The sequence below is a fragment of the Perca fluviatilis genome, chromosome 4 (genome assembly GCF_010015445.1).
Source record: "Perca fluviatilis chromosome 4, GENO_Pfluv_1.0, whole genome shotgun sequence".
NCBI classification, from domain to species: Eukaryota; Metazoa; Chordata; class Actinopteri; order Perciformes; family Percidae; genus Perca; species Perca fluviatilis.
This window is the reverse complement of record NC_053115.1, coordinates 15,991,059-16,012,339: the sequence shown is the minus strand read 5'-3', so window position 1 is coordinate 16,012,339 and position 21,281 is coordinate 15,991,059. Positions and strand designations below refer to the sequence as shown.

At 40.3% G+C, this 21,281-nt stretch overlaps 1 protein-coding gene across 3 annotated transcripts; it reads right to left on the bottom strand.

The window, feature by feature from the left end:
- Positions 1-833: 833 nt before the first annotated feature.
- Positions 834-20,606, bottom strand: LOC120558102 (FYVE, RhoGEF and PH domain-containing protein 5-like). Of its 3 annotated transcripts, none has more exons than XM_039798969.1 (21): positions 20,401-20,606; positions 17,166-19,671; positions 13,193-13,346; positions 12,631-12,689; positions 12,487-12,517; positions 11,720-11,871; positions 11,455-11,611; positions 8,264-8,354; positions 8,102-8,152; positions 7,625-7,683; positions 6,646-6,717; positions 6,364-6,432; positions 4,798-4,881; positions 4,458-4,537; positions 4,211-4,307; positions 3,937-4,074; positions 3,677-3,779; positions 3,098-3,234; positions 2,836-2,961; positions 2,506-2,660; positions 834-1,973 (listed from the first exon to the last, which is right to left on the bottom strand). In XM_039798969.1, exons 1-21 carry the CDS (start codon positions 20,408-20,410, stop codon positions 1,937-1,939), a joined length of 4,368 nt encoding a protein of 1,455 aa, XP_039654903.1. In that variant the 5' UTR covers positions 20,411-20,606; the 3' UTR covers positions 834-1,936. The 3 variants fall into 3 exon arrangements, with proteins under 3 accessions (XP_039654903.1, XP_039654905.1, XP_039654904.1); XM_039798971.1 differs by having other exon boundaries at positions 2,863-2,961; XM_039798970.1 differs by having other exon boundaries at positions 8,264-8,351.
- Positions 20,607-21,281: the final 675 nt, after the last annotated feature.

Genomic DNA, 21,281 nt, shown 5'->3' with positions numbered 1-21,281 from the left:
TATGCAGAAGTATGGTACAAATACAAACATGAAAGCTTTTTTACATAAGCTGACAAATAACACTTCTGTATTCAGGTAAACTGGGTATTTTAACTGATTTGTTCTCGAATCTTGGCAACTACCCTGTATTAGTGTTGTATAAAGATGACATCAACTCAGCATTGCAACAGGTGCAGGAAGATGATAAATACTTAAAAAATAAAAAAAAATAAACATTTAATTTGAAAGGAATTTGTATATGGTGTCATAACCAGCAGCAACAAAGGAAATAAAACACAACTAAGATTTAATTAAAGAGTGAAGCGACAGAGGAGGGAGAAAACAGAATTGGGGCTAGTGAGGGAGTGCAGAGTGATGAATGATCTGTCTTCTATATAGGACGAGGTGCCTGCAACTTTTTAGGAGCCCCAGAAAGCAAAACTTTCCGCCTAGTATGATTCTGGGTCAGGAAGCCTCAGGGGGAGACAAGAAGCAGAGCAGGCCTGGCCTTTCTTTGGCCAGAATGGTCTGTGCATCAGTCCCCATGTCGTCCTGAGCAGCTCAAAATGTGATCTATCGCCAGCCTGGTGTTTCATCGGCTCAGGCCACACATGGACTACATGTCAGTGCAGATTCATATAGGGGCAAACAGTTCAGCAGCATGGCGGCTAATGTTTTCATTTTCATGTATGTATGTATGTATGTATGTATGTATGTATATGTATTGAGCTCCATCAGCAATCAGCATCAGCACAGTGACAGGAAGTCAAAGCCAGCCTGTTGTAATGTTTAGTCCACCTGCCATCTAGAGGACATAAGGAGGATTAAGAGAAAAAACAGACACAGACTTTTTTTCATTGTTAAAGCCGCCTTTACTTGATTTTAAAATAATAGTGTTAGAAATTCAAACTTAATAAATCATCAAGTACAGTACAAAGTCCAAGACACCGATTATACATCAGTGAAATCAGTGATTTATGGTTCCGTCCGGGGCAACAAACTGTGCACAACCGGGTGTGGAGTCTTTATACAAATAAGAATTTACATTATACTTTTTTTGTTTTAGATATTTATGACAATAAAGACATAATTGGCAACATTTAAAAAAGTATGTAAAGTAAATTACAAAAAAAAAAGTGTAGTACAATAGCTGAAGCTTTTGGCCTCTATGATGAATGTTCACTCATATTTCATGTTCATTCCTTTTTATGTTAGTGCAAAAAGCATAGAAACTGTTTATTCACTGACAGGGCTATCTCCAACAACACAGTGCACGGAAAAGCTGCAGACACTTATACATATAAAATTACTCATTCTTTGATACAGCCTGTGCTTCAAAGTATTAGTCATAGAGATGCATTTAATCCAGTGGAAGAACACCTGTTGAAATAAAGGCATAACTAATTCATTTTTCACTGAAGATCAGGCCATTCCAGATTTGGGCATTTTTAAGGGAGGTTGAAATGTATTACTATTTTTTTTAGCCTCTCTGGAAACGACAATGACTGTGGTTAAAGTGTATGTTTGTTCAGTTTTTTCTTTTTTGTTTTTGAAATATTTGAAATGTTAAAAAAATAGTTAAAATCATAGAATATCTTTCTTTTCCAAAAATCTATAATGTTCCCCATGCTTTGGAGCCGGTGCAGGAAATTCAGGTCACATCAATGTAATGCTCCACACTGGCAGGTATCTGTGCCAACGCCTCTCGTGGCTCTCAGCATCACACCTGCTGTAACAGCAGGCAGGGGACACTGGAGGTTGACAAAGTAGGTAATTGTGTCCCCTTTCAAAGAACACTTCTTCTTCTTTTATTCAGTCCAGCCATACAAGTTACAACTTGCAGACATAAAATAAAAAATGGTTTTTAATCCCCATCTTCCCCTTTTGGTTTCACAGTCTGTAGCAGAAGAAAGGCAGCTGACTTCTATTTTAGGCAACTCACCCAGAGTAGCTGATCCTATAAAAATGTGGCTTCCTCCATGGCATTTACCCACCTGTATGCGGAGAGGATTTTACATTAGGAGAAAAACAGAAAGAACTGCTGTTGTGCTAAAAGAGTAGATTTAGTCTGCTTTGCCTAAACACTACCAACTCTGTGCCTGTCAGCATGACATATAGCTCAATTATTAACTGAGCAATTTTATAGTTTGATCCTGAATTTGAAAAATGATTGTATTTTGTCCCATAGGAGTAACTTTTCTGTTTTCGTAAACTCCACATGCTGTTCAGAGAAAACACTGAAACTCCAAATTTGGTGTTGCTTACGTTTCCACTTGAGACCAGTCAAGTCAATGACTACTTGGTCGTCTGTGGGTCAAGGAAAACTATCCAATCTTGGGCCATAAAAACCCTTTGGGACCCAATGAGTAATGGGAAAGTAAAAAACTGTTTTTCTTAGTTGTTTTTTTCAGTTTTTTTACCAGATGGCAATTTATCAGTAACAACTCTGCGATTCATCAGACTAATATCTAAATTGTCAATCTCTAAACATTTTGAAATTAGCTATCGACGAGGTATGCTTCTCACCTCTGGGCTGTGTAGTTGTCCTCAGCTTTAAAGGAGTAATACAAAGTGTTTTTGTGGTAAAGCTGGAAGATGTTGGACTCCTCCTCTCCCAGCTGCTTGTCAGGTAGCTTTACTGTGAAGCCCAGCAGAGGTAAACTCTCAGATGCTACTTTCTCCTGCAGACAGAAAATTAATCAGGGGAACAGAAATGGATTGTAAGATACAGTGATGTAACTGTAGGCATTTCAGCACTTGTAGTTATGATGGCTAATAGACCTCTCACAGCGTCAAGTATGTTCAAGTGTGAATATGTGCTGTTCAGGTTAAAGGGGAGTGCATGTTTCCCCTCACCTCTTGGGCTCGGTAGGTGTAAAGCACCTTGTCTCTTAGAAGGAACCACAGTCTCTTCCAGTTCCTCTTGCTCTTCTTGCTGCGCTGTAGAGCGCCACTAATGGAGCCCTCCTCTGACACTGTCACCTGCACAAAACGGAGGAAGGAGGGAACTGATAACTACCAATGTTACTAACAAAACATGGCATAGCTGTCATCTGTATCAACTATTCAGTATTCTGCACTGTGCAGTGAACATGGCCCTCTCATGTCGCAGGCGTACCTGGGTGAAGGAAGCAGTGCCTTTCCGATGTCTCCAGATGTTGGGAGGATGAATGTTTTGGAACACAGCAGAGAGAGGACGACTGGAGCGGTTTGGACGAGGGCTACTCTTACCTGACAGTGCAGACACATCTGCCCCTGCAGAAAAATATTATTTATTTTTAACCACAGGACAAGGATGATACTATGACACCTACACAGACAAACTAAGTAACATGACTTTTCGGTTAATTGGGCAACCTTGGTGCCTGAACAATACTGCAGCAGAGCCAGAGGCTATATACAGTATATGTCGAATCATAGTGAGGATATGCATGAGTAACAATAAGAACCAATGTGCTGACTTTTCTAAGGACAATAAGGGGAAAGGTTTCTTTTACGATTGAACCTTAACTTCAGTTTTGCAGTTTTCTGTATATTTCATGTATAGCACACAAACTGGAGTGTAATCTCACAGTGAATTCAGTCTATTGTAGGTGGAGCGGAAGAATGGCAATATTAAATGTATGGGCTGATAGGCAGACTGTCTATTAAAGTGATTGATGAATCCTAAAAATGTATTCAAGCAGAGATTCCCCACCTCTCTTCTTTAGCTCGTTGTAACAGTGATCACACACTTTGGCCATGCGGTCTTTCATGTATTTCAGTGGATATCTGTTCCTGGAGCAGCTCCGACAAACAATCTGTGTCAAACAACATACATTTAAAACAGGCGGGCACATTAAAAAGCACACACTCATTCAGCACACTCAACGCTCTGGTCAAAGACACAAGTTGTTGCATCCCCTAACATATATTAAAGTACTATAGAGCACCGCGTTTTATATGTGTGTGACTCACTCTTCCGCAGCCATGGCAGTGGTGTCTGCGGAGAGTGAGGCTGAAATCTGAGGTGCAGTTCATGCACATCATCACTTGTGAGACTGGAACAAGTGTAGGGGCTTTCTCTCCTAGAGTCAACCGCAGACGATCTCTGGCCTGGAACAAACACACAGAATCAGAAAAACATACTAAAACACTGTGGAGATTAATGACGATGACTTATAACATTAATCTCGTTCGGGTTGGGTGAGGATAAGCACGACTGAGGAAAATGTCATTAGAATTTGCTCACCTCTCCTGAGCAGCTGTTGAATGCTACAGATCCCCTGGCATGTTCAGTCACAGTGCGGCTTAGAGTGTAAAACCAGTCCTCTCTTTCAATGAAGGAACTGCAAATAATACACACAAAATCACAACACTATTAAAAAAAAATAAAAAATACTAAATACAATATTTTTACTAGTAAGTTTTAATCTTTTAATCATTGCCATTATTAGATATTAGCTATTATTCAAGCAGGACACCGTACAGTGACCCACCTTGCAGACAAAGTGATGGAGATGTCTGTTCCTTCAATCCTCAGTGCATTTTGGACATCTTCCATGATGGGTTTATTGACCTGAGAAATCAGTAACATCATAAATCAAACTGAAAGTTTAGGAACAGCATATTTTTTCCATTCTCACATTGTCTGTTAACTGCCAACAGGTAAATCATTTAATCAAAAATACATATATGTACATTTTTTAATACTTTCATGGCTATACTTTTTACATGTGTACTTTCAGCTTTTATTGCACATCAACTCCTATGGGATTCTAAAGGGAAAACATGGTTAAAAATCAAAGAGATTTCGGCGACTTAATGAAAGACTCTGACCTTCAAGCCAGTGAGTGGCAGAGTATTCTTCAGTCTGTATTTCCCATCCTGCTGAGGGTAGGTGTACAGCAGCACGTCATTCATCTAACAAAAGACAGAGATAACACTCATAATTCACAGTAAATTCTGCAGAACAGAGGACTCGTTGAAAGGATCAAATAAAACAAGGTAGAATAATCCAAATAGTCCGCACAGACTTTATCATTCATGTATGTGCATCAATTCTCCACCAGATGGCACTCTACTACAAAACCTGACTTCTATGACTTCACAGTTGATTCACATGATGGATAAAAATTCACAGCAAACTGTGTGTATTTTTTCTCTTAGTTCTGATAAGATGGCATACAGTTACACCATTGTCCACTCCACAAAGCATACATTTAAAGTCCATTCCATATAAAAACCGGCTTATTGTTACTTCACGTGGATGTTTCCAAGCTTCACTGTGCAGATCAATATATATGCAAAGTTCGACACTAGAAGGCTGTTTTCACATTCATACACCGAAGGGGGTACGTTTCTCTGTGTGGGGGATCTAGAGTATAAATTTAAAACCCCTACCTTGAATTTCTATGATCATACATGAATGAGATACCTCCGTAAATAAAAACTAAGTAGTTGAAATCAAACTGGATTGTTAACCACTGTATCATTTGTCCAGTGTGTGTTTGAATACCTGTGAGCTGGGCAGCTCCTGCAGACTTATTTTATTATGCTGTCTCCCACATTAATAATAGCTGATAACACGTGATCAGCGTCTGGGTGGATAAACTGGCAGGATAAAAGTTATGCAGCGATGATTATCAACATTCCTCCAGAAGATACATTTACGAGCTTTTTTAGTGTCGAGCCCAGACCACAAATTTCAAAAACGCCACAGGAGGGAAAAGCAATGATGATGCTCTATGGATAATTTGCGAAGGCGTTTCATTTTCTAATCTCTCTTGATTATAACATTTCAGGGCGACCTTAATCTAATGATTTTAACAAACTGAATGCCTGGTGCAGTGTTTCCTCTGCATCTTTGACTCTCTCTTTTTCAGCTGTCTATTTCATGAAATAAATGACATTGTTAACCTGGCTGTGACAGGTGGTGAAAAATGATACAAATAACATTGTGACTTAGTTTATACATACAGCTTTATCGATTAGATCCTTCTCGCCTCTCTCTACATCCCTGTTTGCTTTAGCATGATCTTAGTCAGCTGAAAGCTACGTCTATATAAGGTGCTGAAGACACATGAAACTAATATTTAACTGACAGATTTAAAGTCATAAAAATTCACAGGTGCACACGGATAGGGAGCTGGTGTTGACCTTCCCTGTGCTGTCAGTAAAAAACTGGTACAGGAAGTCAGCATTCAGAAACATCCTGCCAGGAAACCCTGTTCGTATAGTAGTCTGGACATAGTAACACAGCAGACAGAAAATGCATGGCTCTACATTTTAACTTACTGTGGTTACATGATGAAGCAAATACAACGATTATAAAACTTAACATATATGACTAACAGGCAAATGTGTCTGTTAACTTAAAAACTACAAATAGGAAGCAGCGTTTACCAAAAACAGATGGCGGGGCTGTCGACTCTTCCTGCTCACCTTCATCAGGGTGCCCTCCTTCACAAAGACCTGATTAAAAAAAGCATTTACACCAGACCAAAGTGAATACTTCACAAGTCATCTGATCTTGACACCCAGAGGGCATCTGCAATAATTAATGTTGTTTTAAAACTGGGCCGGCTGGGGATTCCCAGCTGAATGATTGTGTAAAGGGCAACACAGGGCGGTGCAGGGCAGACAGGGTGGACTGGCAAAGAAACAATGCTGTTATCAGAGTCATACCCTGCCAGGCTGCAGCAGGTCCCGCTGGCCACGAACACTGTACTCTATGTTGACCAGACGCAACAAGTTCTCCTGAGACACAAAAGAGAGTCCATTACAAGTCATTTTCCGGTAAACCCCAAACTATTATCTTCTGCTTGGCTAATTTCACGACTCCCTTTGTTTTAGACATAGTTATCACCTGGATCAGGCAGGCGTGTTCTTTTTAGAATGAGCCACATTATTTAGATCATTTGGCATGCGGCTCTAGCTAGAACTACTGTAGCCATAAAAAAGAGCCTCTATTTAAGTCTGTACAGCATTGCTTTGAGCTAAACATTCTGATGTATAGTTATATATCATCATCTCAGTTGAATGTATTAGCATGCTAACTAGCACTTGCTAGTTAGCACTAAGAACAAAGCAGAGCTGTGGCCAATGGGAATAATGTTATTGGTTTTTGGTCATAAATCAAAGTATTGAACAAATTAAGGTAATCCATCTATAGTTGTGGAGACATTTCACTCAAAACCACAAATGGGAACTTTGTGGTGACGCTCAAGCGTATACTGTAACAAAAGTCATTAGGATTCATTCTCTGGGGAGCATGAATGTCTGTAACACATTTCATGGCAATCCATCCAATAGTTGTTGAGATAGAAAGGTTGGGAACCACTGCTCAATGCCTTAGTAGTGTGAAACAATAAGAATGAAAAATGTTTATAGGTGTCTTGACTTTTTGTGTGCCAGAGATCAGTCTCCTGAAAGCAGATTCAACCTTAAGTAAAGATTATGATTTATTTAAGCAGAGATTATCTTAAAGTTATAAAGGGTCCAGTTTTCATCCTTTTACAGAAATAGAGACACAGAAATAAACCATATAGTGTGTTTTAATGTGTGTTCAGCCCTGACCAAGGTTTATGTTGAAAATAAGATATTCTGGATGCAAATCTGTGTTTGTTGGGATCAAGAGTTACATAAACCTCCACATGACACTTACCCCATGTTTTATGCTGTCATTTGCTTGATCTGCGATGTCAGATATGACAGCCACAGCAGCTGTAAAAGAAACAGATGTAAAAAAGTGAACAATGAATATTCATAACTGATCAGATGTACCTTTGTTATCTTCTCTACTTAGAAAGTCACCAAACATAAAACCTGAAATGAAAGCCTGGATGTGTCTACAAGTCTGGACTGGGGTGGCTCCCTTATTGGAGATAAAAGATATTGTTGCTGAAACTGGCCTTCTCATGAATTACACATTACAGTCTTCACACAGAAGAGCGCTGAAATCACTGTTTGTGGTTTCCACTACAAACAAAGTAAATCTAAATTGGCTCTCTGATGGCCGTCTCTCCATGCCAAATGAAAGCAAAAAAGTTCCCTGTAAACACAGTCACAAACACAGGCCACTAAGGCGCTCCTCTGAGTAACTGCCTCTGTCCACTCTGGGTGTGCTGTTTGTTTACAGTACCTTGGGTGTCTTCATATTCCTTGGAATCGGGGGAGAGGTTGTTCAGGTAATCTGTAAGAAGTGAGGGAAAATTAATGCCCCCTCAGAGTCGAGAATGCAAACACTAAGGGTGAAATATATATTTTTTAATCAGAAAAATCTTGTCCTTTACACAAGACCCACCAGTGAGGAGCATGCGGTACTGAGCCACACGCACAATGACCTGCAGGAGCTGATGTTTCAGAGACACTTTTTCTCCAGCTGGATTCTGCTGCTGAGACAAATAAAACAAATTCAACATTTTCACTCTATCACTATCAATTGGGGCCATATTTACTGTAGAAATCCACATGAACATCATGTCGGACTAATTAAAATGGTCAAGGGATCTCACAGAGTGTGTAAAAAAGAAAAGTTGCACTGAGAAGAATATTATACAACATCACTGGAGCTTTGAGCAGAACCACCTGTCATATTTTAAGTTTGAACAAGGGCCAATAACACAGACTGCTGGTCAGCAAGGTGCCTCGCAGGAAGTGTTTGTTTGTTTGTTTGTTTGTTTGTATGTGTGCGTGTGAAAAGACATCAATCCTGCATGTCTCTATGTATTAACACCCTCTTTTTCAATAATCACTTTTAAAGCTATACTGCGTAGTTTCTGTCCCCCCCCCCATGAGGAATTCTAAGTAATGACAACAAAACTTGTCGGCCCCCACCCCTCCTCCACGCAGTTGCTATTAACCAAGAAGGACACGGAGGATTAAACATGATGGACTCTTCAGAAGAGGTAATTATTTTCACTCGAGCTTCTGTGCAGGAAAGTTACCGGACGACACAATCTTCTGAACACAGCCATACTGAGAAATACAGAGAGAGTTTTGTGGAGCCGATAGTCTTAATTAGCTTTGTATCAACTAATTTGGCAATGGCTTGAATGTAACGGACGTTCATTAATATCAAAAAGTTAGGCACTAAAGCTTTAATTAGTAATAGCGTTGGGTACCGAAACTCGGTGCCAATAGGGAACCGGTGCCGACGTAAACAGTAGTAACGAGACCGAATAAGAACGAAAGTTTCGGTGCCTCATTTCGGTGCTTGACTTTACACTACACCTGACAGCATGTAACGTTAGCCTACCTTTAGCTAGCAGCTGGATTAAACACCGGTAAAATGCTGACAGCTAACGTTAAACAGTGTAAAGTGTGACTGTATTTCACTGTGGAGGACTTCAACAGCGGGATGTAACAGTCTGCTCTGCAGCGCAGCTGCCGTTGTCGCAATTCATAGATATACAGTAGTAGTACTATGTTTATGTGGTCGGAATTAAACAACACAGACGGTGCGTTCACTCGCAGCTGCCGTTGTCGGAATTAAACAACACAGACGGTGCATTCACTTAAAACAGGTAGCCTCGTGGTGCATTCACAGTAATTGTAAAATACCCTTTTCCCATCTGGGGTTCAACAGCAATTTACTGGTGAAATAAATTATTGTTATAGTTATTACATTATTATTAAATCTTTAATTTTGACCATGGCCTTAGCAATAAACAAGTCACTGACTGTTGTTTACTACCCTTATTTTTTTTCTTCTAATTTTTTTTTAAACTTTATTGAAAAGTACCAGTTCAGGCACCGTTTAGGCACCGGCACCGGCACCGGCACCGTTTTAAAAGTATCGATTTAGCACCAGAATCGAAAAAAACCAAACGATACCCAACCCTAATTAGTAATATCTTTCTCTCTCTCTGTAAACACAGGTGCTTTTAAATCAGATAGTGAAAACTGCCAAGCTCTGCAAAGACTTTCTGCCAAGTCTTCTCCTCTGTGGACTATAAAATGTAGGGAAAATATTGAAAACTCCTTTGTCCATGGCTTGGCAATATTTGATTGTAAATTAAACAGTGGATAGTGAAGAGATGCTGCAATCTCCTTGTTGAACTGTCATACTATCGTATATCCTATTTTCTTTTTCATATTTTAAACTTAATAATTAACTTAATAGGTTCTCTGGCTGACTGGTTTTAAAAACACTGTCTTGTGTGTGTTCATTTAATTGAGGCTAATTATAACTCTTCACTAAAATGCATTGTTTGAATATGTTGGGAAATGCAACCTACATGAATTTTATAATCCCCTGCTTTATAAAGAGACATTCAGTGGTTAACAGTTGAGTGACTCGTACCAAACTTATTAGTACTTAACATCTAAACATGCGGCCTATATTTTTCCTTTGGGTGTTTCTTTTGACAGGCAAGAACACTGTTAAATTATTACCTTTATTCACTTAGCTGTCTGCCTTTGGCTTGAACCTTTAAATGGTTTACATCCTTTGCTTTTAGTCAAAACTGCTCTCTTTCACACACGCACACACAGACCAGCACCACACACCACACACTTAGCCATCCCCATTTCTGCTACCAGAAAACCGGCACTTCATCTTTGTCATTGCGCACAAACACACACTGAACTTTGCTGATAAGGGCTAAGTAAGGCTCTTGATAACTATCAAATATATGAGGTTATTTTTAATCAAAACCTTTGTAGTCTATATCGACGACGTTCCACTTCCAGGATTGTTCAGGTGCCGCCGGAAATTCCGCAGGATGTCCCTCTTTTTAGGTCAGATGTCCCACACCTTCCACTTTCTTTGTGTTGGCAGGGCTCAATGCTAACTATTTTAAGTGGTTGCCAGCTTGGCAACCAGGCTTCAGCTATTGTTTGCCGAAATTGACAATATGGTTGCCATGTTTTAAACTGCCTATATTGACTTCTTATGTAACTTTACCAAACAATTTAATAATGAAACAATGAGATAATGGCTTGCAATATAATTTCCCATCCCTCTCAAATAGGTGTGCAAAGGATAACAGAACGGATCACGGTTTTGAGTCATGGATCGGATCAATTTTCGGATCAGCACAAAAAAGGGGGGAATTTAAATGAATATTAAAAATGTAATAATAACGTTTAACAATAATAACTTCTTTCACCAGTAAATTGCTGTTAAAAGCAATTCTGTTTTGTTTTTACGACAACAGCAGTGACCAAGTGCTAGTTTGTGTCTTTTAGCTCATAGCTTTAGCGGCAGACAGTTGTACCCAACTGTGTTTTATTGTATTTAATTACATGACAAAAATCAATAAAATAGGACGTTCATACGTAAGTATGAACTTGTGGTAAGTAAAGTTACTCATTATAGTTATGTGCTTTCCCATGAGCACATCAGAGGGCATTTTTATTCTCAGAGAGACCTATTTGTATCAAGGTATGTATAACTTTGAGAAGGTATGGTTTTGAATGTTGATTTTCGTTGATTGCAATATGTGTTGCATTATGTGTTTTGTGTTTAGAGTTAAGCACTGTCGTTCTGACCTCAAACTGGTGAACAATTGCTGCAAAGGCAGGTGAAGATCGGCAGCTGTCATCCAGCAGGCTCATACTTCGATCATAGTGGCCGATATAAGTGGTGAAAACCAAAAATTCTGCTTTTCTAGACAGGTAGATGTCTGCAATCCTCTGGCTCTCCTCCCTGAATGATGGAGAAACAGATGTGAGAGTGTGGATGGTAATTCCTCTTTAGTTATCGCATATGTGTTCATGTCAGTATTCACAGTGTTGGACAGTGTACGTGTCTCACCAGTGTCGGATTCGATTCTCCAGCTCGGTGAGGATTCGGCGGTGCAGGGTGTAAACATCAGGCAGCTCATTGAGAATCTCTCGAAGCCTCTCTTCGTCTAACACAGGTTCCCCCTCGTCCCCGACTGCTGCCCCCACTGCTTCCCGAAAGTCCTGGCTCACGGCGAGTGTGAAGGAATGGTTACTTTTCATGGTTTATGTTTAAAATCTCACTATACTGACAATTTCACTAAAGTCTGCATTTTTCCCCTGTTTTTCCTTCCTTTTTTGCAATAGTGTAACAAGATAATATCTGACAGCAGGGAGTACATGAGTTATTGTATCAAGAAATCTCATCATCGATAAGAAAACTGAAGCAGTGGTGGTCTGGGTCACAAGCTGAATCCCCACACCAGAGGGATATATCTAGGAAAGGGAAGTGACAAGAAAGCATTTGTTCCTCCCTCTATTATCACTGCTGAGGTGCCCTTGAGCAAAGCACAAAAGCCCTAACTGCTCCATTGGAGCTGCTCAGAGGCCAAAAGATCAGACTGTGTTTGTAGTGTACAGCTTTCAGGTGTGAATGTGAATGAGCATTTGTGCTCAGTGAATCAACTCACACACAATCATTTAATACTAATAATTAGTTAATTCACACAGTTCTCAGACAGCCTACTGTAGCCTTATGTATAAACTACTGTAATTCCTTCCCATAGAAAATATCTAAATACATAGATGAGAATTATGTTGCAATAGTAAATCTAAACAGAATATAGATGCATCACTTACTTCCTGGAGGAGCTTGAGGGCTTTCACATGTCTGTGGACAGAGAAATAAAAACACAGTCAAACAGGGAACGGAAGGGAACCTGATTAGTTTTGACCGATTAGCAAAAATGTTTCATAATGGAAATTAGTTTACATGTAACTTACAATCTCTCAGTATCCACCAGCTCTTTCGCGATGTAAAAGGCTCTGGATCGGCCGTCATGCTGTAACCATTCATATTATTTACTTGTAATAAGCCCAGGGTTAGGAAGAGCTGAAGCATTTTGGCACCCATTCAATAAATATAGCTGGCCCCCCTCTCCAAGCAGCAATCACATTCTAAATAATGAGGACAGCCTTGTAGTAGCCCATTAACCTCCATTAACCCGCATTAAAATCCTGGCTTGTGAGGTGAAAAACTGTTCACTTTGCTTTATTTTGTTGACTATTTTTGTTGTTTTATTTTTATTCAAATATGTCATTATTTCTACCTACCATTTGGAAATGTACACATAACAAACTAATTAAATCACTTTTTAAAAGATAGTGGTTAACAGTCCTTTGGTGAAAACAGTAAACTGAAAAACATTATTAATTAATTAACAAACGATAAACTAAAACATTTTTAGAATTCCATACAGGATATTTAAAAGTTCACAACAGGAATAATCTACATGTTGTATGAATATTCATTTCCACAATTCAACAAACATTTGTCAGAACTAACCTGTCTCTCATAAATACTGTCTGCACCTCCCTCTTCCTCCTCAGAGGTGCGTCCTTGGTCTTCCTCACCCGCCATCTCTCCCCCGACATCACCCACAGAGACAGTCTGTGGAGAGACAGCCACCGAACACACGTTGTAGGCTTCTGTATAGGCACTGGTGAGAAAGAAGGGGTGCTATGGTGAAATACAGCATGCATACAATAAGTTCATAATGTAAGTAAACATTATAATTGCTGTCAAGCAGTAACAAATTCAGTTGCGTAGACTGAAGACTAAATGCATCTTTTGGAATAATTCAACACTGACTCTGATTTAAACTTCAAATACCTGCATTACATTATATACAGGTCTAGTCCGATGGTTCCCAACCTTTTAAGCTTTTGACCCCCTAAAATGAAGGATTGTCTACTCATGCCCTCCAATGAAAAGTTATTGCCTTGGTGTGGACATGATCGGTGAGCGGTTAAGGCAAAATTTTCCCACTATCCTACGAAGAGTTAGATGAGAAGATTGGCACCACTTTCCTGTCTGTACAGTAAATATGAAGCCTGTTAGCCTAGCTTAGCCTGGCTCTGTCCTAAGGTAACTAAATCTGTGTATTAGCAACTCTAAAGCTCACGTTATATCCCGTTATGTCTCGTATTTCTCAAGACAAAAGAAATGTCAGATAAAAACTAACTTTGCATGAGAGAAATATATGTTCTTTCTTTTCCTTTAATCATCTTGTGACCCTTTGGTGGGGTGCTGACCCCAAGGTTGGGAACTACAAGTAAACTGTATGGCTCAGTGGTTTTATATGAACTGTGTTCTGTCTCCAAACCTTCAATAATGTGAGAATAAATCAGATGAATTTCATTTAACCATCTAAGCCATCTTTATGGTCCGTTATGGTTGTCTAAATTGAAATATCACTATAATAAACATATTCAGCGTTTAGAAGCAAATGTGAATAGATAAAACATTGCCGGTCAAAAGAAACCAATAAACTGATCCTGAAAGGCCTGCGGTGACAACTGTACCCAACCAGGGACGCATGTCGGTATTTTATGCTACGAGATTCTCTTCTGCAGGGAGCCTAAATGAATATGCTAATGGCTGCGGCTCAGTGGGGAGTGTAAGCTATGCAAATAAAAATACGTCCTAAGTTACAATAGTGATGTAGTGGTCCTCTATATGAATGAATCGCCTTGCCAATGTTCCTGCCATGTTTCTCTGCAAGCACCGGTGGATTTAACCCCACTGAGATGCAAATTAGCTACTATGAACAGCATATGTGAGCAGTTCAGATCTCTGCATCACACACATTAGAGCTGCATGGCCCATTACTGCTCACTGGATCAAACTTTGGATGAGATACCAGAGGGTGTTTGAACCACAAACACATGCACGGTTTCTATATTAGACTTTTATATCACCCACACAGAAACTGCCTCTGTCACTTCTCATAGTCCTGCAATGTTGTATGAAAGCTCAAGGCGAAATCTATGGAGATAAATTACAGAGGGCGATACAAATATAAAACATGTTCTTTTTGCCTGAGGTTTTTCTTTTTGTTCTGGTGATAGAAGTGATTGGGCAAATAATCTCCAAACTATGATCTGATAATATTGCCCCTTCAGGGTACTGCAAAACTAACAGCCTCAACCACTGACTCTGTCCATCCGGATATTGCTTTACTGTGATTACAGGCACTGTGTTCACTGGAAGCTCAAAGTGTGGGAAATAATAATCATACCACTGTATTTTTTTTCTATTTCCATAGACAGCTTAGGTTGTTACACAGAGGCAACTTATGCAGTTGTCTATTTTGTGGCGGAAAAGCAATTATATAAAATAGAGCGGGTGCTAAATGGTGCTAAATGAGGCGTCCAATGTTGAACTTTGATGACTTACCTGCCCTAATTTATGTTAACAGTGTGGGGAAAAATGTATCTTTCGCAGATTTACGTATATTCAGATTTGATTTACTCAAGACCATGGTTGCATGGTATGGACTACAAACAAAGTGTGCAATACAATAATGGCAAAATATGGCACCCAGGAGGAATTAGGTGCAAGATAACTTAGAGAGTAAGATAAGCAGAACATTCTTCACAATGGCACCTAATTTACATACAGTAACTTTTGTCTTATCCGAATGTTATAACAAAATTATTTTTAGCAGACATTAATAATTCAGCAGAGGGGACCTGGCAGTGAGTCCACAGTTAGGGCCACAACTAAGGGCTGATTGATTAATCGTTCCATTATTTTCTTGATTAATTAATTAATTATTTGGTCTATAAAATGTCTGAAAACTGTGAATTTCCTTAAGCCCAAAATTACAAACTGAAATTGCTTAATTTGATGTAAAATACAGAAGACAATTAATCCTCACAATTGTGAAGATGGAAATGCATGATTGGAACCAAAAAATAGTTACACTTATCATAATTTTTGCCAACTATTTTTCTGAAGATCAACTAATCAATTAATCGTTCGATTGTGTCAGCTTTCATCACAAACACAGTAATCTGAATTTAAGACAATACCTTAAGTAATAGTAAACACTCACTCCTATTGTCTAATTTAATGCTTTCAAGGCACAACCACAGTCAAAACTTAAATTGCTCATTGTGAACCCAGTAAGTCTACACAGGCTCATATTTACCTATCCATATTCAAAAGAACATGTGAACACTGTATTGTAGTATCACTTAAGTATCATTTTACACTAAATAAGCTAAATGAATGAACAATCACACACTTTTCGAATAGTGGAATAGTGTAAGATTTAAATGAATGTGTACAAATAAAAAACAAATCACATGTTAAAACACTTTTAAAACCTTAAGAGAGGATAGAATATGTTGTATTAACTTATTTACTTTGATTTAGTTTTAATATCAAACTAAATGTCTGTCCTTCCAGCATTTCAGAGGCTTTGTTGTGGAGTTTTTCTTGCACACAAAACTACAATGGTAAACAGGATGAGAGGGAAGCACTGCAGTGAACAACTGCTGACTACAGAACAACAGGCTGAGATTGTATCTCAGTATGTTGTTCCTGACTGGCTAGAGAAGAGCAATGACTCCAAAAGGCTCTGACTATTAATCATCCTGAGCAATCTGTATGATATGGGCACAGCCAACAGGAATGCAGGGGGGTTGGGGTAATGTCAGCATAGCATGGATGATCATACTAACAAATAATGCCGCAGCAGGGAGGTGAGAGACTTTACCTACAGCATCAATATGGGGGCCTGTTTTTACACCCGAAAAGATGATTTATGGATGACACCCGCCTGTTTTTACTAAGATCTGAAGAGACCACCCCCACCTCCAGCATTTCCTTCTATATCACCCAACATGCCCCAACAACACACAGACACATCACAGCTGAGGTTAGTACATCTCCGTGCATACCATGAGGGAAGCTACTGCACTGTCCTCCCTGCCACTGATCACTTCCATGTCTGCTGTGATCGCAGGGTCAGGGGACTCAACATGAAGTTATAAATCATCCTCCCCAGGGGCATTGTTAAACCCACACAGTGGCCGAGCAGTAATAAAAAAGCTTGTGCTCGGTGTAAAAGATGGCAAGGATCACTAATATTATCCAGCTGCATCAATCATGGCTCTATGGATGGCAACGCCAGCCGGTTGGCCCATCACTACTTTTGGATGGACTGCCATGAAATTTTGTACAGATGTTCAGGTGCCCCAGACGATGAATCCCAATGACTTTGGTGATAATTAGACTTTTTCTTTGGCACCGTCATCAGATCAAAATTTCAATTTATCCACTCCTTTGGTTTATGACCAAATACCTGCAAATGTTAGCATGCTAACACACTAAACTAAGATGTATTTATGATAAACATTAAAACTGCTAAACATCACCAAGTTAGCATTGTCATTGTGAGCATGTTAGCATTTAGCTCAAATACAACCTCACAGAGCAGCCATGCGGCTGTAGACTCTTGTTTACATACCTTTCTGTTTCCTGTTCAGGTGACTGAGTTTTACCCTTGAACCCAGGGAGGCTGCTCATATCCACGTAACCGTCGGTGTCATTGGAAGGGGACAGCGCCCGACTGGGACGGTCAAAGTAGTCTGTGAATGGCACCTGTCGGATGGGCCTCCGCTGTGGGACCTGAAGGTTCTCATAATCCGAGCTGATGGCAGGTACATTCTCGTAGTCTGAGGTATCTGCGTTGGGGAAAGAGATGGAGCGAGGCTTGGTCAGGGGCAGAGGTGTGAAAGGCACACGGGAGCGGTCCTCAAAGGACTCCACCCGGACAACGCTGCGATTGAGAAAGGCCACAGAGCTCCCTTTTCTTTTGCTTTCCTGGTAGAGCAAGAAGGTGGAGGCCGGCTCGGATGAAACATGAGGTTTACTAACAGAGTGTGAATTGAGCTGTGGAGAGCTACTGATACTGCGTCTGTCTAGATCCAGCAGTCTGCTGGGCGTGTGGTGGTTGGACTCTGCTGAGGACTTAAACAAGGACGGGTTGACATCCACCACAGGCTTGCTCTCTGTTTTCCGCCTAAATTTAAGCATCAGGAAACGCTTAATGGAGGATTTCTTTTTCCTGTTTTTCTCTGACGAATCTCCTTCGATGAGAAGCGAGGGGGAACTCTTTGTGATGGGCCTCTTGGTAATGTAGGCCAGCTCAAACGGAGGTGGGATATCCACTACAGATGTCGGAGTGGACAGGCCACTGGACAATAAAGGGGAGCACCGTGAGAAGCTTCCAGATGAACAAATGGCACCTCCCTGTCTTGGGGATCCATCCATGTAGCTGTAGACACCCAGAGGCATGTCGTGTCCCTCCATGGAGAGGGAGCGGGGGTACAAGGACAAATAGTGGGGTTTGCCATAGCTCTTATGCCGCATTGAGCTCAACATTGGGCTGCTGCTCAGTGCAGGTTGTCCAAATCCACTCATGTAGGGCCTCTGAATGAACTGCACTCCTATCTCAGCCACGTTATTATTAATGCGATGTGACTGTGAGCTGGAGCGCAGCTCTGTTGTCCTCTTATGAAAAGGAAAAACATTTTCACCCTCAGAGCTGTGCCCTGGCTCCTCATAGACATGCTCATCACTGATGTCCTGCTCCGTGTCAGAAGTGTCATCCAGAAACGGCACTATGTGACCATCCAGGTCTTCCTCAAAGACATCTGAGTCACTCGGGGAAAGCAGTTGGCATTCCGAGAGAGAAGATGTCAGCGAGGTGTCAGTGTCCGTCGGCACTGAGATGGATACCAGCCTGAACCTCGGCTGGCAGTCCACATGATCGAGCAAGGCCTCCGCTGTCTGAGCTTCGGGTTCTTCAGTCCTTTTCTGATTGGTTCTTTCCTTGTTTTCATAACTGTTGTAGCTGCTGTACTCAAGACCGTTGCCAACATCCACGTAATCCTCAGAGGACACACACTCCGTTTGTCCATTTTCTGCCGTTTCATCATATTTCCCAGCTGCTACTCCACTGATTTTTAGAGACAAAAGTGGACTCTGTGGTTGTCCATGAGCTGTGTTATTTCTTGGCATCATCTCTCTGTTAATAATGTCCTCTGAAGAGACGTAATAAGGCTCATGAGTTGGATCATCCACTACGGCAATGTGTCTCTCAATCTTTTTCTGGTCTTCGGGGATAAAGTCATAAAAACTAATGTTCTGTAGGTTTTCCCCCTTTTCCTTCACGTTATGGCCACATCTAAACTTCAGGATGTTACAAGTGATGCCACAATCAGGAGCAGATTCCTCTTCTTTCTCCTCCCCATCTGTTAGAAAAACTTGTTTCTGATCAGTGTCCTTCACGTTTTCATTGCTGAGGAGACCAGGTTCGTCTGTGAGGGACTCAGTTAAATCATCTGCCGTACCTGTTTCATCCTCCTTGATCTGGAGCTTTTCCTGCTCCTGCCTAATGTCTTGATTTTCAGCAGAATAGCAGCCTGCCTCCTCATCAATGCTATTAACAGAAATGTCTCCCACCGAGAGGCCATCTGTGTCGGCCAGGGCCTCGCCTGCGTCACAACCTTCGACGTCCGTGTCAACCATCTCCACTGCATCCTCGGAGTCAGCTGTGAGCCCAGCATCACTGACCCAAAGTGTTTCCAGGGAGTCCACCTCCTCTGTTAGAGCACTGTCAGTTAACCTCCAGTCATCGTCCATCTTCTGAATCATGTCTTCTTCCTCTTCCTCTTCATCCTCTGTCCCCTGACCATCTTTTTGTGGTGATTTGAGGATGTAAGCATTACATTGTTTATCTTTCTTTAGACCATTCTCTGCCTCATGCTCTTCATCGACCTCACCATCTGAATTTAGCAAGCTGCCATTGATGCATCCTCCCTGGTTGCCATTAAGCTCTGGTGTGACTTTAGGTTTTGGGGCGATTGAAGGTTTGGGACCCCTGGCTGCAGACATGAGAGAGGAGGGAAGCTTCAGGCTGGCGTGACAAACAAACCTCGGCTTTGGAGCAACAGAAGGCTTGGTGCAGTCTGAAAGAACAACAGGAAAAGGAAACTGTAAGATTACAAACTTTAAAATAGCTTACAGGTCATTTGTATTGTGTCCCTGTGACCTAAAACTGCTTAAAGATTCTAACTTCACACGATAAAATTATTATAGTGTTTGTGTAATAGTCACATTTAGATGTCATGTGGTCGCAGTTTGACCTTTATATTTTACACAAAAATCACAATATTTAAAAAAGAACTAATCTGGCAACCTATTAAATGTAGGTCATACTTTCCAGTAGGAGCTACCTAAACAAAAGAATTGTTATAAAAAGACATAATAAGGGACTTAAATGAGTAATGTTGGCTTTTACATCCTTGGAGAATGAATAAAAAAAAGTAAGGGATTTCCCTGACTCACTTCCTGTGATTTAAGCGAGAACCCCTCTCAGGCTGCCTTTAGCTTTGAGAAAAATACTTTATATATGCTACAGTGACCAAAAAAAGCAACACATGTATATTTTATATATTTAACTCCCACGAAATATGATAACTTTCAGAGAAGGACCGGAATGTTCTAATAAGTAAAATTAGATTCACCATCTATTTACAGGAATGTAGCAAAAACTCAAATAAGATATGATAAAAACTAAAACTCTATGTCGAGCTTAATGCTTAATACTCACATGCTCAAAATATACAAATTGTCGAGCACACAGTGAAATATATTTGGTTCAAAACCACCCTTGTCCTTTCAAATGAATATCTCACCTGTGTTCATTTTTTCGAAGCGACCATCTCCAACATCTCGTCCACGAAAGCAGCTTCGGTTCACAAAAAGCTAAATACCGTGGAAAAAACTCAGCTGAACTGTGCAAACAGAGAGTGAGTGAGTGAGTCTGACTGAACAACAGCTCTGTCTAATCTTCCACTGAGAGGGAAAACGCTGCTCAGCTGATCGTGTGTGCGTCCTACAGCGCGCGGGACGCGACTGGAAACCAAATGGAGAAGAAGAAAAAAAAGCTCGATAGGCTCAGCACAGACCAGGATCCCTGTTACAGCAACAGCAGGTCCGGTCAAGTGTTGAAAATGTCAATATCAGCCTGTCTGATAAAAGGCTGATTATTTTAATAATAGGCCTACAGCAAAAGGGTAAATGGTAATGTGGATGTCTTGACGGTGGTAAAAGTGAGTAAAAGATACATACATATTTCAGACATTACATTTATAATACAATCTGTCAATAAGAACTTGATCACACATTAGACTGCATGTACAAACAGCAACTTTTGTGATAGAAAACAATACGTTCTAAAGGGTTATACTTTACTTTATTGCTTTATTACTGTTGGTTTACTGATGCTTTATAGATTGGTCATAAGCCTTTAATAAGAACAACCTTTGGGTTGCCAGATAGTGAGTGTTTGACTACCAACATTTATAACTGCAGATTTGATGGATTAAAAATAATTTATTAATGACTTAACCTTAAATGTTTGCACATGCAATGGCTCATTATGAATGTAAGGAGAATATTTTAATGAATTACTACCATGTATTACTGCATTTTAGCAAATAGAAAGCATTTAACAACCTTGCAACCCAAAAGTGGTTGTTATTAATGGCTTATAACTGATCTGTAAAGCTTTAGT